At 65.6% G+C, this 13,716-nt stretch overlaps 1 protein-coding gene across 1 annotated transcript; it reads right to left on the bottom strand.

Annotated features, from left to right (window-relative positions):
* Nucleotides 1-2,965: 2,965 nt before the first annotated feature.
* Nucleotides 2,966-11,910, bottom strand: ANKRD52 (ankyrin repeat domain 52). The gene is made up of 28 exons (XM_029073220.1): nucleotides 11,838-11,910; nucleotides 11,353-11,436; nucleotides 10,967-11,045; nucleotides 10,794-10,864; nucleotides 10,370-10,570; nucleotides 9,893-9,980; nucleotides 9,638-9,780; nucleotides 9,273-9,485; nucleotides 9,053-9,131; nucleotides 8,426-8,540; nucleotides 8,149-8,231; nucleotides 7,886-8,003; nucleotides 7,673-7,741; nucleotides 7,014-7,154; nucleotides 6,826-6,906; nucleotides 6,551-6,662; nucleotides 6,381-6,452; nucleotides 6,014-6,215; nucleotides 5,471-5,558; nucleotides 5,264-5,381; nucleotides 4,866-5,085; nucleotides 4,665-4,752; nucleotides 4,466-4,549; nucleotides 4,220-4,365; nucleotides 4,039-4,121; nucleotides 3,727-3,809; nucleotides 3,490-3,581; nucleotides 2,966-3,236 (listed from the first exon to the last, which is right to left on the bottom strand). Exons 1-28 carry the CDS (start codon nucleotides 11,862-11,864, stop codon nucleotides 2,986-2,988), a joined length of 3,231 nt encoding a protein of 1,076 aa, XP_028929053.1. The 5' UTR covers nucleotides 11,865-11,910; the 3' UTR covers nucleotides 2,966-2,985.
* Nucleotides 11,911-13,716: the final 1,806 nt, after the last annotated feature.

Genomic DNA, 13,716 nt, shown 5'->3' on the forward strand with positions numbered 1-13,716 from the left:
TATGTACAGTTTTCACTCACTCACAGACACGCGCGCGCACGCACACACATTGACACACACAGTCAGCAGCAGCTGTCAGTACCTTCAAGTAGTTCAAAGAGCAAGCTGTCACGTGTCGTCGTCCCGCCCCCGCCCCTCGCCTTTGGTCACTTGTCGAGCCTGGAGGGGCCCCCTCCCCCCGCCCCCACCCAGATCTCGGGTGGGGGGGTCTGGAGGGGGTGGGGTGGGCGCAGGGAGGGTCAGCTGCCTAGCGCAGAGCCGGGGGTGGGAGGTGGGGAGGGTCGAGGTCGGTGTTAGGAGCATCCCTCTCGCCGGGAAGCGGTGGGGTCGGATGGGCCTGGCCTTAGCAAGAGGCCTGCAGGAGTCTTGTCGACAAAGAAACGTTTATGTGCAGAATAGAGCGGCCCGGCCTTTTTTTTTTTTTTTAAGGACTTCGGCGTGATTTGGGGGAAGGGGGGGGGGTCAGATGAGCTGCCCTCCCCGGCCCCCCTCCCCCCGGGCCGGGCTATGGAGGAGGGGTGGGGTTCCCGCTGACCAACAGTATTGAGTTATCCTTTGGTTAGAGTGAAGGCTAATGTGAACAGGTCTTACAGGCTGAATGGGGAGAGGGGGGCGCCGCGGGGGGAGGGTGGGGGGGTGGGGGTGGTCTCACGCACACACACACACATACACGAGCAGGACTCCCGCTTCCCACCTCGGTCGGGTCCCCACCCCACTATCCCTCTCCGCCCCCTGACCCCAACCCCGTCCACCCCAGCACCAACCGTCTGGAGGGGCAGGGGCTGTACATTCAATGGGCTGGGCAGTCCGTCTCTCCACGCGTCCATCCATCCGTCCGTCCTATGGCTCAGTGGCATGGGGGCGGGGAGGGAGGGGGAGGCCTCGGGAGACTGGGTCTCCGGCCCTCGTGGCTCTGGGGGAGGGGCGGCCAGACCCCCCCCCCAAACACACACACTCCCCGTCCCCCCAAAAGCCCTGGGCTCCCCCCGCAGCTCCCCCGGACCTTGCCTCCTCTCCCACGAGTCCGGCCCGGGATGGCCCTCCCTGCTTCCCTCCTCACCTCGGGGCCCCGGGCCCCCTCTGAGCATGCGTTTCCAAGAAAGTGCTTGTTACGTGAAGCAAGTGCTTTAGAGTTGGGAGGGGGTCGAGGAGGGGGCGGGGAGGGGGCAGGGGCCGGGCCGGGCTTCTGCCTTCCTATCGGGTTTTCACACCCACTTACGTCAGAAAGGTTCAAAAAACAGAAAACAAAAATAAATATGCAGTGGTCACCGGGAAGGAGGTGGAGGATCCTTTGGCATAAGGGGAGGGAGCTCCTTGCCCTCTGACTCCCCCCCAGCCAGCTGCTCATACTAGGAAAAAGTTGGGGGGGGGGTCCCCCTACCCACCTCCCCCCGTCCGGCCGACGACGCGCCGGGGCGGCGACCACGAATCTCATTTAGCAAAGTACCAGGACCCTTCTCCCCAGCACCCCCACACACAAGCCCCCATCCCCCCGAACCCCGGGCCAAGGAGAACACGACTGGCAGCCGGACAGACAGGCGGTGGGGTTGGGGGCGGGGTCTGCAGCCCTTACAGAGGTCACATTGATTGTCGTTTGGGGCAGGGGGACAGCCCCACCCTCGTCCCCGCGTTGGCCCTCTGGGGAGTCTGGGGGCACGGGGGGAGGGGGCAGTAGCGGCTTGAAATGATTTGGAAACTGGGAGGAGAAGGGCCGGAGGGGCCACCGACGGGTGTGCGACGCGGGGTCGGGGGCGCGGACCAGGCTGGCGGAGTGCGGGGACCGTGAGAAACAGGGTTCGGGGTCCGAGGGGGGAGGGCGCGCGGGGCGCCCGCGCCCGCTCCCGTTTCAGGGCGACGACGCTGACCGGGAGGAGCGGGGGACAGAACGGGATAGGAACGAGGGGCCGGTCCCGGCTCCCGGTGGCTGAGGTATCCAGTGGGAGAGGGAAACCGAGGCGGGCGAATAGGATTTCAGGGGCCCGGAGCCAAATTTGATGCTACATGTAGAGCGGAGACACCGGTCCTGCCACCGCTACCGCCGCAGGGCGGGGGGGCTCGGTCTGTGGGAAGGAAGGGGGCCGCACCCCCGCCGGCTCCCGTCACACAGATCCAGAAACGGACAGTCCTCCCCCCGCCCGGCCCCCACTCCCTCTTTGGCTTCGATGTGGGAGTGGCGGGGGGGGGAGAAGGATGAGCGAGAGCTAGGGTCAAGGCCAACTTCTCCCACGCGAGCACACGGAAGGCCACGCTGGACGCCGGATGGGCGCCGGAGCAGGCGTTTGGTCTAACGGGAGATGCCCGCTCGGCCCGAATTTGCAGAGAATCGCCCGGGGATGGGGGCTCCAGGAGGACCCCGAAATCGAGGTCAAAACCAAGCATTGGGGTTAAAGTGCGCGGGGAAGGGGGGGCGGGGGGCGGGGCAGAGCCCCGGATTTTGCATATGAGGGAGTAGCAGGTGGCGGGAGGGTGGGCGGGGATGGGTGGGTGAGTGCTAGTGTACAGTAGTTGTTGCTTCAAGTGTTTTTGTTTTTGCTTTTGAATTTAAGGGGGGGGAAGGGAGGGAAAGGCAAGGGGGGGTCACTCCCCAGTGCTAAATGCCTCCCCCCGACCTGCTGCCACGGACACAGAGGAAGAAGTGCTTAGAAGGGACTGGGGAATTAAGGCTTCTCACTGCAGGGGTGGGGGGTTGCCTGGCCCTGGAGCAGGGAGGGAACGAGGACGGGGCTGCAGGGCGAAGGGTGTATTGGGGAGTGGGCAGAGAGGTGCCAGGTATCTTGAAATATCTTGGGTGAAGTGGAGGGAGAAGCTGCCCCCAGGGGTTGTCTGGATCAGGGTCTCCCTCCCCCCCCCCCCCCAGTCGTGTTCTCCTTTAAAGTGCCCTGCATTTATAGACTTCTCAATAAATAGAGTAGGATATCGGTCACCGGCGGGCGGACGGGCGGGCGGGAGGGCAGGCGGGCGGGCGGGCGGGCCGGCGGGCAGGGGCTACTCCGAGTAGCAGCCGTCCAGGCCGATGGCACTGGGGCGCTCTTGGCCGTAGGGACAGGGGGCTCCGTTGGGGAGGGGGCCGCAGCCGCCCGCTGTCTTGGCCGCCGCGATGCTGCAGTGCTTGAGGAGGCTGAAGCCAAAGGGGCTGGTGGCGTCCTTGGGGGGGAAAGGCTTCATGGTGGAGAGGATGAGGGCCAGGCAGTCGGCCACGTCCTTGTTGGGGGCGCAGGCCAGGGCCGGGGTGTGACCTGTAAGGGGCGGGGGGGCGGGGGGCTGAGGGCTGGACCTCCCCACCCCTCACCCAGCCAGGTCGAGAGGGGACCGGGGGCTGGGGGGGGTGGTCTCCGGCCCCCAAATTAGGACCTAAAAGCTGGGGATGAGGGGGAAATAATACAGTGCCCACACAGTGGGCACTCAATGAATACCACGGACTGACCGATTGAGGGTACGAGCCCACCCCCCCGCCCCCCGGCCCCGCCAAGGGGCCGTGATCTCACCCACCTTCTTCATCCACAGCCAGGACCGTGGCTCCTCGACCCAGGAGAGCCTGGACCACCGAGGCCAGTCCGTTCCGGGCGGCGATGTGAAGTGGCCTGAGTCGGAGAGGCGGAGGAACGAGGCGGTCAGCAGAGGCCCGTCCGTTCGGCCGGTCTCCAGAACCTTGCTGTCGTTCCCGCCCCAGTGGACTCACACCTACTGGGTCTGGTCTCTGTTCCCGCCCCACCCCCGCCAACTCACATTTGCAGGGCGCTGTTAGTGGCGTTAATGAGGCCGAGGTCTGGGGTTTCCGCCAGGATCATCAGGGCACATTTCTCGTGGCCCTGGGGACAAAAGGTCAACCCAGAGTGAGGCCGGTCCTGAGGCCCAGAGGCCCAGGATGCTCCCGCATCACACCAGGGGTAAAGCTCCATCATCCCCAGCGTGCCCCTCTGCGGCACTCCTTGAGTCCACCCTCCTCAGCCTCTGAGGAGGGCTGGGGGAGTCCAAGTCTCAGCGCTCCGGGCAGGGGCGCCCCCAGGCCCAGAAGTACCCCCCTGCCCCCACACTCACCTTGCTGCAGGCCAGGTGTAGGGCTGTGTTCTTGTTGTTGTCTAGCACCGCCAGGTCTGCCTTCGCCCGGAACAGCAGGAACTCTGCAGTCCCGGGGACACGGGTGTCAAAGAGCCGCCCCTTCCGCCCCCCCACCCCCGCCCCCAGGCCCCATCCACACCCCTCGGCCCCATCCACACACCCACGGCCCTGGTCTGTCCGTTCTCCGCGGCCACCATAAGTGCCGTGCGGCCGGCCTGGTCAGCGGCATCCACCTCGGCCTGGTGCCGCAGCAGCAACTGGATTGCGGGGACGTTGTCGGCGAAGGCAGCAGCGTGAAGGGGGGTCCTGCGGGGGGTTAGGGAGAGGTTGATGACCGGTGTCCCCGCCGCCGGGCCCGCTCTGTCGCTCACCCTCCGGCCTCACCCCACCCCACTGGGGTGCTCACCGTCCTTTGGCATCTCGGCTGTTCACGATCTTGGTGCCCAGGGCACCCAGCAGCATCTCCGCGGTGCCATCCTGGCTGTTAATTCTTGAGAGGAGATGGAGGGAGGGAGGGAGGGAGGAAGGGAGTTACCAAGTGGGGCTGGGCTTTCCAGGGGGTTGGGTGGGGGGCACGGCGGTGGGGAAAGTCAGGGGTCACTCACACTGCACAGTGCAAAGGTGTGAAGGGATTTCCTTCCCAGTAGGCGAACGGGCCATGTTCAAGTAACAACTCCAGGCAGTCTTCGTGACCTGGATAGTGCGGGGTGGGGATGGCAGTGGGGAGGAAACGGTGAAACCTCTCCGCCTCCTCCCTGCCGCCTATCCCCCCGACCGAGCCCGAGTCCCCCACCCGCCGGCCTCACCGGAGTAGGAGGCCCAGTGCACAGGGGAGTAGCCGCTGTAGTCCACCCCGGAGTCCAGTGGGTCGGTGGACAGCGCGGCCCGCAGCAGGGCCCGGAGGACGGCGGCGTGTCCGCAGGCCGACGCGAGGTGGATGGGAGTGCGGCCCTGCGAGTCGCGGCACAGCACGAAGGCGTCGTGGTCCAGCAGGGCCGTCAGGCAGTCCTCGCAACCCGTCACCGCCTGCGTGATAACCCCGGGGCGGCCGGTCAGCCCTGGACCGGCCCTGGCCCCGGGATGGGGGCTCCTCATCCCACGGGGCAGCGCCTGGAGGGAAGGGCTCTGTGGTCTATGCAGCGAGGGGAGGGGTGGAAGAGTAAGGGGTGGAGGAGCGGGAGATCGCAGGGGGTGGATGCCTCACCCCACGGTGCAGAGCCGTGCGGCCCCTGCGGTCAGCGGCGTCGGGCGTGGACCCCTTTTCCAGCAGAAGGTGGACGCAGTCCACGTGGCCATTCATGATGGCCAGCATCAGCGGAGTCCTGGTGGGGAAGGGGGAGGAGGTCAGGATCCCCGCACAGCAGCCCCACCCCCGCCGTCCACCCACCCACTCGGGGGGAGCCGCACTCACTGGCCATGGGCGTCCGCCACATCCGCGATGTCGGCGCGCTCCCCGCTGTCGATCAGCAGGTGGAGGGAGTCCGTGTGGCCAGAGGCCGCTGTGGGGCGAGCCGCAGTTGTAGGTAGAGGCCGGGGGAACGGGGGGACGGGGCAGAGCAAGGAGGCCAGAGGGAGGTCGGGGGAGGCCACGAAGAGGATGACAAAAATCTCAGTGAGGGAGGGAGGGAGGGAGAGAAGGGGAGGAGACACAGCTGAGACCTTGGCTCTCGGGCAGAGACAGCATGTCAAGGAGGAGCAAGAAGTAGGACACAGGAAGTGTCCCTAGAGACTAGCAAATGAAGGGCAGGAAGCGTCAATGAGGAACAGGAAGTAGGGAACAGGAAGCATCAACAAACAAGAGGAAATGGAGGAGGTGACAGGAAATCTGTGGGGTGGGGAGGCGTCCCGCACCCTCGCTTCCCGCCTCTGTTGCCTCGCACCACCCACACTGGCCACTCTGGGCAGGAGAGCGAGGAGGGTCCTGGGAGGATCCGGGCAGGGCCCGGGGGCTCACCGGCAGCGTGCAGGGGGGTCCACTTGCGCTTGCGCTCCTTAACGAGGGCAGAGGCCCCATGGGCGGTGAGCACCTCCACGCAGTCCGTGGACCCGCGCTCCGTGGCCAGGAACAGGGCCGTCCGCCCTTTGTGGTCTCGCACGTCCAGGTTGACCAGGGTCTCCGCCAGCGTCTTCAGCGCTTCACAGTGACCGTTATAGGCCTGGTGGAGTGGCGGGAGGGAGTCCTCAGAGCCCAAGGGGCTGCTAAGAGCAGGACGTTGACGCTGGGGAGGAGGCTGACAGGGAGGAGACTGCTAGGGGATGGGAAGCTGGTGTGGGGTGGAGACGGGCAGAGGGGCGGAGGCTGACGGGGGGCACGCACTCACAGCTAAGTGCAGGGGGCTGACGGGCACAGTGCTCTCCACATCCTCCAGGCAGTTGAAGGACATCTCCAGGAGCTGCGAGGGGAGGAGCGGCGCTGAGACCCGTGACTCCCACAGAGCCACTGCCCGGCCCGCTCTGTCCCGCTGCCCAGAAGCTCCCCACCCCCGCTTACCAGCTCCAGGTTCCGCCTGTTCCCATAGGCGGCCGCGTAGTGCACGGCCGTGTAGCCCTGCCTGTCCCGCAGGGAGGGGTCCGCGCCGTTGTCCAATAGGAACTCCAGGCAGCTGTGGGAGGAGGGCGGGAAGGCATCAGCCACAAGGGGCCCATGTGCTTAGTCCACCCCAGCACTTAGTACAGCGCCTGGCACACAGTAAACGCTTAATGGATGCCATCATCATCATCTTGGGGCAGGTCCGGGAGGGGAGGGGGTTAGGATCTGACACTCACAAGAAGGCCTCCTTCCTGTGCGACTCCTTCAGAGACTCATCTTCATCAGTCTCGTGGCTGGGGGCGGCGGGGGGCTCCGCTCTGGGGACAAAGGGGAGGGTGATGGTCGGCGGCAGGGGCTGGGGAGAGGGAACGGACCGGAAGGGAGGCCCGGATTTTGGGGGTGGGGGGGTGTTTGTCCATCTTACCTCCTGTAGGTGTCAGATGCAGCAGCGTAGTGAAGTGGGGAACAGCCCTTACAGTCGACCTCGTTGACCCCAGCCCCGGCGGTCACCAGCGTCACGGCACACTGGTAGCTCCCGTTAGCCGCCGCATAGTGCAGGGGGGTCCTGGGGGTCGGGAGATGGGGGGCTGTCAACGGGGGGATCCCAGCTTGAACCCCTAGGGGGAAGCAGCTGGAGACCCCCCACCTTCCTCCACCTACTGGTCTCCTCCAAATATGACCCCGCTCCCTGAGCCCCCATGGATGGTTTTGCAGGCTTCCTGGAGGGCACCCCCACAAGTCAGTCAGTCAGCCAACTAATTATACTTATTGAGCACTTATTATATGCAGAGATTGTACTAAGCACTTGGGAGAGCACAAAATAACCGACACATTCCCTGCCCACAACAAGTTTACAGTCTGGGTGATAGACATTAATATAAATATACAGAGATGTACACAGGTGCCGTGGGGCTAAGAAGGGATAAAGAAAACAAGACAAGGCGATGCAGAAGAGAATGGAAGAAAGGAAAAAGAGGGCTTAATCAGGTAAGGCCTCTTTGAGGAGATGTGCCTTCAATAAGGTTTGGAAGGAGGGGAGAGTAATCGTCTGTGGTCCCTGTTCCTCCCTGCCCTTCCAATCACCTCCCGAACTTGTCTCTCCGCCGGAGGTCCGCACCGCTGCTTAAGAGCAAATTAAGACATTCCACGTTCCTGTAGGAAGGGGGGAGAATTAGAGTGGAGAACCAGGGGCCTGAAGACCAGGGGACTGGGGAGCCGGGGGGGCAAGTAGCCGGGGAGTCACAGGAGCGCACGCACGCATGTGCGTGCAGGGGGCCCCGGGGATGGGTGTCTCACCCTCCGGAAGCAGCAGCGTGCAGGCAGGTGCGGCCCAGGCTGTCTGGGGTGTTGATGTCGAAGCCGGCTGAGAGCACGTGCTCGTTACTGAGCGAGGACACGATGCTGTACAGCTGACCTGTGGGGAAGGGGGCGGAGAGGAGCCTCAGGGATGGAGGCGGGGGGTGGCCCAGGGAAGGAGAGGGGAGCCCCGTGGGCCTCGGGGGGGGAGGGGAGCCTCGGGAGTCCAAGGAGGGAGAGAGGCCTACGGCAGCCCAGCTCACCTGAGGAGAGGAGTTTGCGGCAGCAGTCAGAAAAGCCAAACAGAACGGCCAAGTGCAGGGGGAACATGTCGTGGATTCCTCGCCTGTCAGGGGAGAGGTGGGGAGGGTGAGGAGGAGAAGGACCAGGAGGAGTCAGAGTCAGTGCTGGGGCTAGTGGGCGGGGGAAGGGGGCGAGGGGGAAATATCGCTACTCTTACTCCGCCCACCTCCCCCTGCAGCAGGGCTAAGGCCGGCCTCACGGTCCCAGGCCCTCCCCCCGCCCCCGGCCCGTGCTCACCGGGCCGTGTCGGCGCCGTTGGTCATGAGCGTGCTGATGAGGAGCTCGTGCCCGTAGCGCGCGGCCACGTGCAGGGGCGTGTTCCCCAGCCGGTCTGCACAGTCGATCTCGCTGCCTGTGGGGACGGGGCCGAGCTCAGGGCGGGGAGGGGGATTTCGCCCTGCCGGAGCCGGCCGAGACCCGAGGGCCTGGGAGGGGGTGGCGTTGGGTGGGGACCGAGAGAACCCGAGGACGGCCGGGGAAGGAGGGGAAAGCGGGAGGGCGATGCAAATGGACCCGTCTCAGGGGGGGACAAACCATTTTAGGTGAGGATGGGGGAGGAGGTAGAGGTCATTCTGACTAGGGAAACCTACCATTTTGGAGGAGACTGGGCAGGGGGTAAATGCAATTTCAGATAAGAATAAGGGGAACACACCACGTTGGCAAAGGTTGGGGGAATAGCGTCTTGAACTAGGTTGGAAGAGACACATCCCTTTGGGCAAGGGTGGGGGAGAACAACTCATTTGGACAAGAATAAGGGCTGTACCATTTTAAATAAAGACATGGGGGATGTTTTGGATGGAGAAGGATGAATATACCATTCTGGACACGGACGTGGGGGGCGGGGAGAGGACGCCGGGAACGTACCATTTTGGATGAGGATCTGGGAGCGGGTGAAGCGCCCGTGGATGGCTGCCATATGCAGAGGGCTCTTCCCCTCCTTGCTCTGCGGAGACCCCGGCATCGCCGTCAGCAGGGGCCAGAGGCAACGGCCTGGACCCTTCTGGATCACCCCTCAACCCCAGCCCACCCCCGGCGGCCCCGGGGGGATAACCCACCCACAGCAGGCCCCGCGGGACGGCCCCACCTGGTAGTTGACGTCGGCTCCATTATTGACGAGCAGCTCGAGACAGAGGGCGCCGTTGGTGGAGACGGCGGCCACGTGCAGGGGGGTGAATCCGCGGTCATTGGGCTGGTTGACGTTGGCGCCCGCGTTGACCAGCTCGTTGGCCACGGCGTCCTGGCCCAGGTAGCAGGCGATGTGCAGGGCCGTATTCCCGAAGGCGTTGGGCTCGTCGATCTGGCCGGGGGCGAGCTGCGCGTCGGGGAGAGCACCGGGTCCCCGCCGCCACCCCGCTCCCCCCCCTCCGTCCGGTCTGGCCCTCTCTGGCTCGGCGCCCCCGGGCCTTCCGAGCCCCCCCGCCGCAGTCCCCGGCTCCCGGCATCCCTCACCTCCGCCCCGAGGCGCAGCAGGTGTTTGACTACGTCAATCTGGCCGCTGGCTGCGGCCGTGTGCAGCAGCCCGTAGCCCTTCCTGTCTTTGCAGCCGGGGTCTGCCCCCCGGGCCACCAGCAGCTTCAGCACCTCCAGGTGCCCTGGCCAGGAAGGGGACTCAGGGTCAGAGCAGCCTACTCCCCCCACGCCCACCACACCCCCTCCCAGCCTCCCCTTCTCCCTCAGGCGCCTCCCGGGTCCAAGTCCCCTCACCCAGAAAGGCTGCCCAGTGCAATGGCTGTCTCTCTTTCTTGTCACAGACGCTCAGGCTGGCGCCCTTGTTCAGAAGCAAGCTCACCATCTGGGCAGAGGAGTGAGGGGTGCCGTGGGGTCAGGGCCCGGGTGAACCCCTCTTGCCCCGCACCGCTCGGCCTCCCACCCAGAGTCGTCCCGGAGCCTGGAGTCTGCATCCTTGCCAGGAAGGGACCCGAAGGGCAGGGCGGGAAAAGCAGACGGGGACAGGACCCTCAGCGGTACGGGGAGTGGGGGTTCAGGACCCTCACTGCAGGCTCGGCGGGGCGGGGAGAGATTCCCGGCACCCTTATATAGAGCTGCTCCTGATTCCCGGCTTAGAGGAGCGACTCTTCCACCACACTGCGGGGGGGGCGGGGGGGGGCAGGCTGGGCGGAAACAAAGGCGGGGGATCCAGCGGGTCGGAGAGCCGGGGCGGGTGAGAGTCGGATGCCACACCTCGAGATGGCCACTGTGCACGGCGTGGTGCAGGGCGCTGCGGCCGCTGCGGTCGGCGACGTTGAGGCTGCTGAGGCGCGGGGCCAGGGTCTCGGCGCACTTGGTGGCCCGGTTGGCCGCGGCCACGTGCAGCGGCGTCTGCCACAGCTTGTCCCGCGCGTTCACGTCCGCCGCGTGGGCCAGCAGCAGTCCCAGCACCTTCTGCGGGGGCCGAAGGGCCGGGCGAGTGAGGAGCGGGACGGGATGGGACGGGACGCCTCCCCCGGGTCCCGGGGGAGGGGGGGCGCCCGGAGCCCGCTATGGCCCGAGGAGATGGGCAGGCGGCCCCCCGCGGCCGCTAAGCCCGGTAGCCCACCTCCAGACCCACTCCCCTCTCCTCGGCGACCGGGGGCGGGGCCTGGGGCGGAGGGGGCGGGGCTCCTACCTCATTGCGGGAGGCAGCGGCCCTGTGCAGGGGAGTGAGCCACAGCGTGTCCTTGGCATTGACGTTGGCACCTAGAGGTGGCACGGACGTGGGGCTCGGAGGGAGCCCGGGGGGGCTAAGGCCCCCCGCCCCCCCCCAAACCTCCCTCTCCGAGAGGAGGGTGCGGGCCCCACCTGACAGCAGCAGCAGCTGGAGTATGGCGATGTCCCCCACGTAGGCTGCGGCGTGGAGTGGCGTCCGCCGCTCCTGGTCCTGGCGGGGGAAGGAGGGGGAGTGCGGAGGGGGCGGCGGGGGCAGGGGGTCCGGCCGGGCCCGGGCTCCCGCAGGGCGGGGAGGCTGAGCGCGGGGTGGGCCGCGGCCCCCCGCCGGCCCGGACCCGCTCGCCGTTAGCGGCACCATCGTCACCCACCCGCGGCCCCTCGGGCCTCCGCAGCCCCGGCCCTGGGGAGCCCCAACGAAGCCGTCGCTTCCTCCGTGTCCGGGGGGAGGCCCCGCCCCCCCGGTCCCCCCCGGTCCCCCCCGCCCCGGTGCCCCCCCGATGCCCCCCGGCCCCCCTCACCAGCACGTTGATGTTCTCCTTCTGGGCCAGCAGCGAGCGGACCTCCTCCACGTCGCGGCTGAATATGGCCTGGACCAGGGGCGGCTGCGGGGAGACGAGGGGCGGCTGTCGGGGGGCTGCGGGGCCCGGGCCATCGGAGCCCGGGGGGCGCGGGGCCCGGCGGCGGGGGGGGTGCGGGGCCCGGGGGGTCGGGAGCCAGGGCCCGCGGGGCCCGGCCGGCGGCGGCGGGGGACGGCGGGGCCCGGGAGGGAGGAGCGGCGGGAGGCTGCGGGGCCCGGGAGGGAGGAGCGGCCGAGGGGTGCGAGGCCGGGCGGCGGCCACGGGGGCCGGCGGGGCCCGGGAGGGAGGGAGCGGCAGGAGGATGCGGGGCCCGGGCGGCGGGGGCCGGGGCCGGCGGGGCCCAAGCTAGGCCGCACATCCTTGGAGGCGCGTGGCGGCGGCCCCGGGCGGGCAGGCGGGAGGGAGGGCGGGCGGGCGGCGCTGACCTGGTCGGTGATGCTAAGGATCCCCATGGCCCGGCCCGGGCTCCGTCCACATCGACGTCCCGGCGGCGGCTCCACCGGGGACACGGGGCGGCCCAGGCAGCGGCGGCGGCGGCGGCGGCTGCGGGGAGAGCGGGGCCCCGCCTACCGGAGGGGCGGGAGGACGGGCCAGCCCAACAGCGGGAGGGAGGGAAGGAGGGAGGGACGGACGGAGGGAGGGAGGGACGGACGGAGGGAGGGAGGGAGGGAGGGCGGGCGAGCGGGAGGCAGGGAGGAGGGAGCCTGCAGCGCCCCCTTGCGTTCTGGAACGGCTCCGAAACGGCCCTTGGAAGCCAAGCCCTCTCCCTAGCGCCCCCTGGTGGCCAGCGTCTACCCGGCGCGCCCCCTGGTGGCCAGTCCCGTCTTCGCCGCGCCCCCTGGTGGACAGAAACTACCCCTCCGCCCCCTCTGCTGGCCGGCGCCGGCTCAGAGCGCCCTCTGCTGGCCAGTTCCGTCTCGCCGCGCCGCCTGGTGGACGAAAATTACCCCTCCGCGCCCTCTGGTGGCTAGCCGTTCTTCGCAGCGCCCTCTGGTGGCCCACTCTCCTCCGCAGCGCCCGGCGGAGTAGCGGGAGGAGGAGGATTTCATCGAACGCTCACGCGTTCTGGGCACCGGCTCTCGCCATCGACCTCTTGCTCGCCTCCTCCTGCCTGGAATTCCCTCCCCTGTCACATCTGGAAAATGGGCACTACTCCCCGCCATCTTCAAAATGCTTCTGAAATCACGTCTCAAGGAATCTTCCCCCTTTTTCTCCCCACCCATTTCCCCATCCGTCAGTGATATTTACTGAACGCTTACTGTCTTCCGAGAGCACTGTACAACGCACTTGGGAGAGTACAATATACCAGAGTTGGTAGATACGTTCTCTGCCCACCAGGAGCTTACAGTCTAGACAGGGAGACAGACATTAAAATAAATCTCAGCTGTGCACTTAAGGGCTGTGGGGTTGAGGGTGGGATAACTATCAAGGTCTTAAAGGGGGCAGATCCAAGCACAGAGGCAATGCAGAAGGGAGAGAAAGTAGGAGAAATAACTGCAACCCCAGCTCTAACACCTATCACTTAAGCGCTTGAAGGTTTCCTCCTCCCTTCCCATACCTATGTATCTTCAAACTCTGTTACTTCTTCCACCTGTTAGTTATTTTTGTGTCTGTCTCCCCAACTAGATTGTAAATTGAAGGTAAGGATCGGGTCTACTCACTCTATCGTACTCTTACAAGCACGTAGCCTAGAGCTCTGCCCAGAGTAACTGTTCAATAAATGCGATGGACAACACTATTCCTGATGGAAATCCTATTGAGAGTCCAGCTCTCTCCCCATCCTCAAAGCCCTGCTAAAATCTCATCTCATCCCTGACTAAATGCCTCATCTCCCACTACCCCATTTTCCCCCTACTGCATCACATGCAGTTAGTAATGATGTTGGTATTTGTTAAGCGCTTACTATGTGCAGTGCACTGTTCTAAGCACTGGGGTAGATACAGGGTAATCAGGTTGTCCCACGTGAGGCTCACAGTTAATCCCCATTTTACAGATGAGAGAACTGAGGCACAGAGAAGTGAAGTGACTTGCCCACAGTCACACAGCTGACAAGTGGAAGAGCTGGGATGAGTATTACTCTATGCACTTAGATGCTCACTCCACCCCCCCAGTATTTATGTACACAGCCTTATACTCCATTGCTTCTGTCTGTAATTTATTTTAACCTTTGTCTCCCTCACTAGATTGTAAGATCCTTGAGGGCAGGGATCGTGTCTACTTATTCAATCGATCAATGGTAGTTATTGAGCAATAACTGTGCTGAGCCCTGTACTAACACTCCCTGCAGGGCCCCTGGGTCGTCAG

Source organism: Ornithorhynchus anatinus, chromosome 10 (assembly GCF_004115215.2).
Source record: "Ornithorhynchus anatinus isolate Pmale09 chromosome 10, mOrnAna1.pri.v4, whole genome shotgun sequence".
Classification (NCBI taxonomy): Eukaryota; Metazoa; Chordata; class Mammalia; order Monotremata; family Ornithorhynchidae; genus Ornithorhynchus; species Ornithorhynchus anatinus.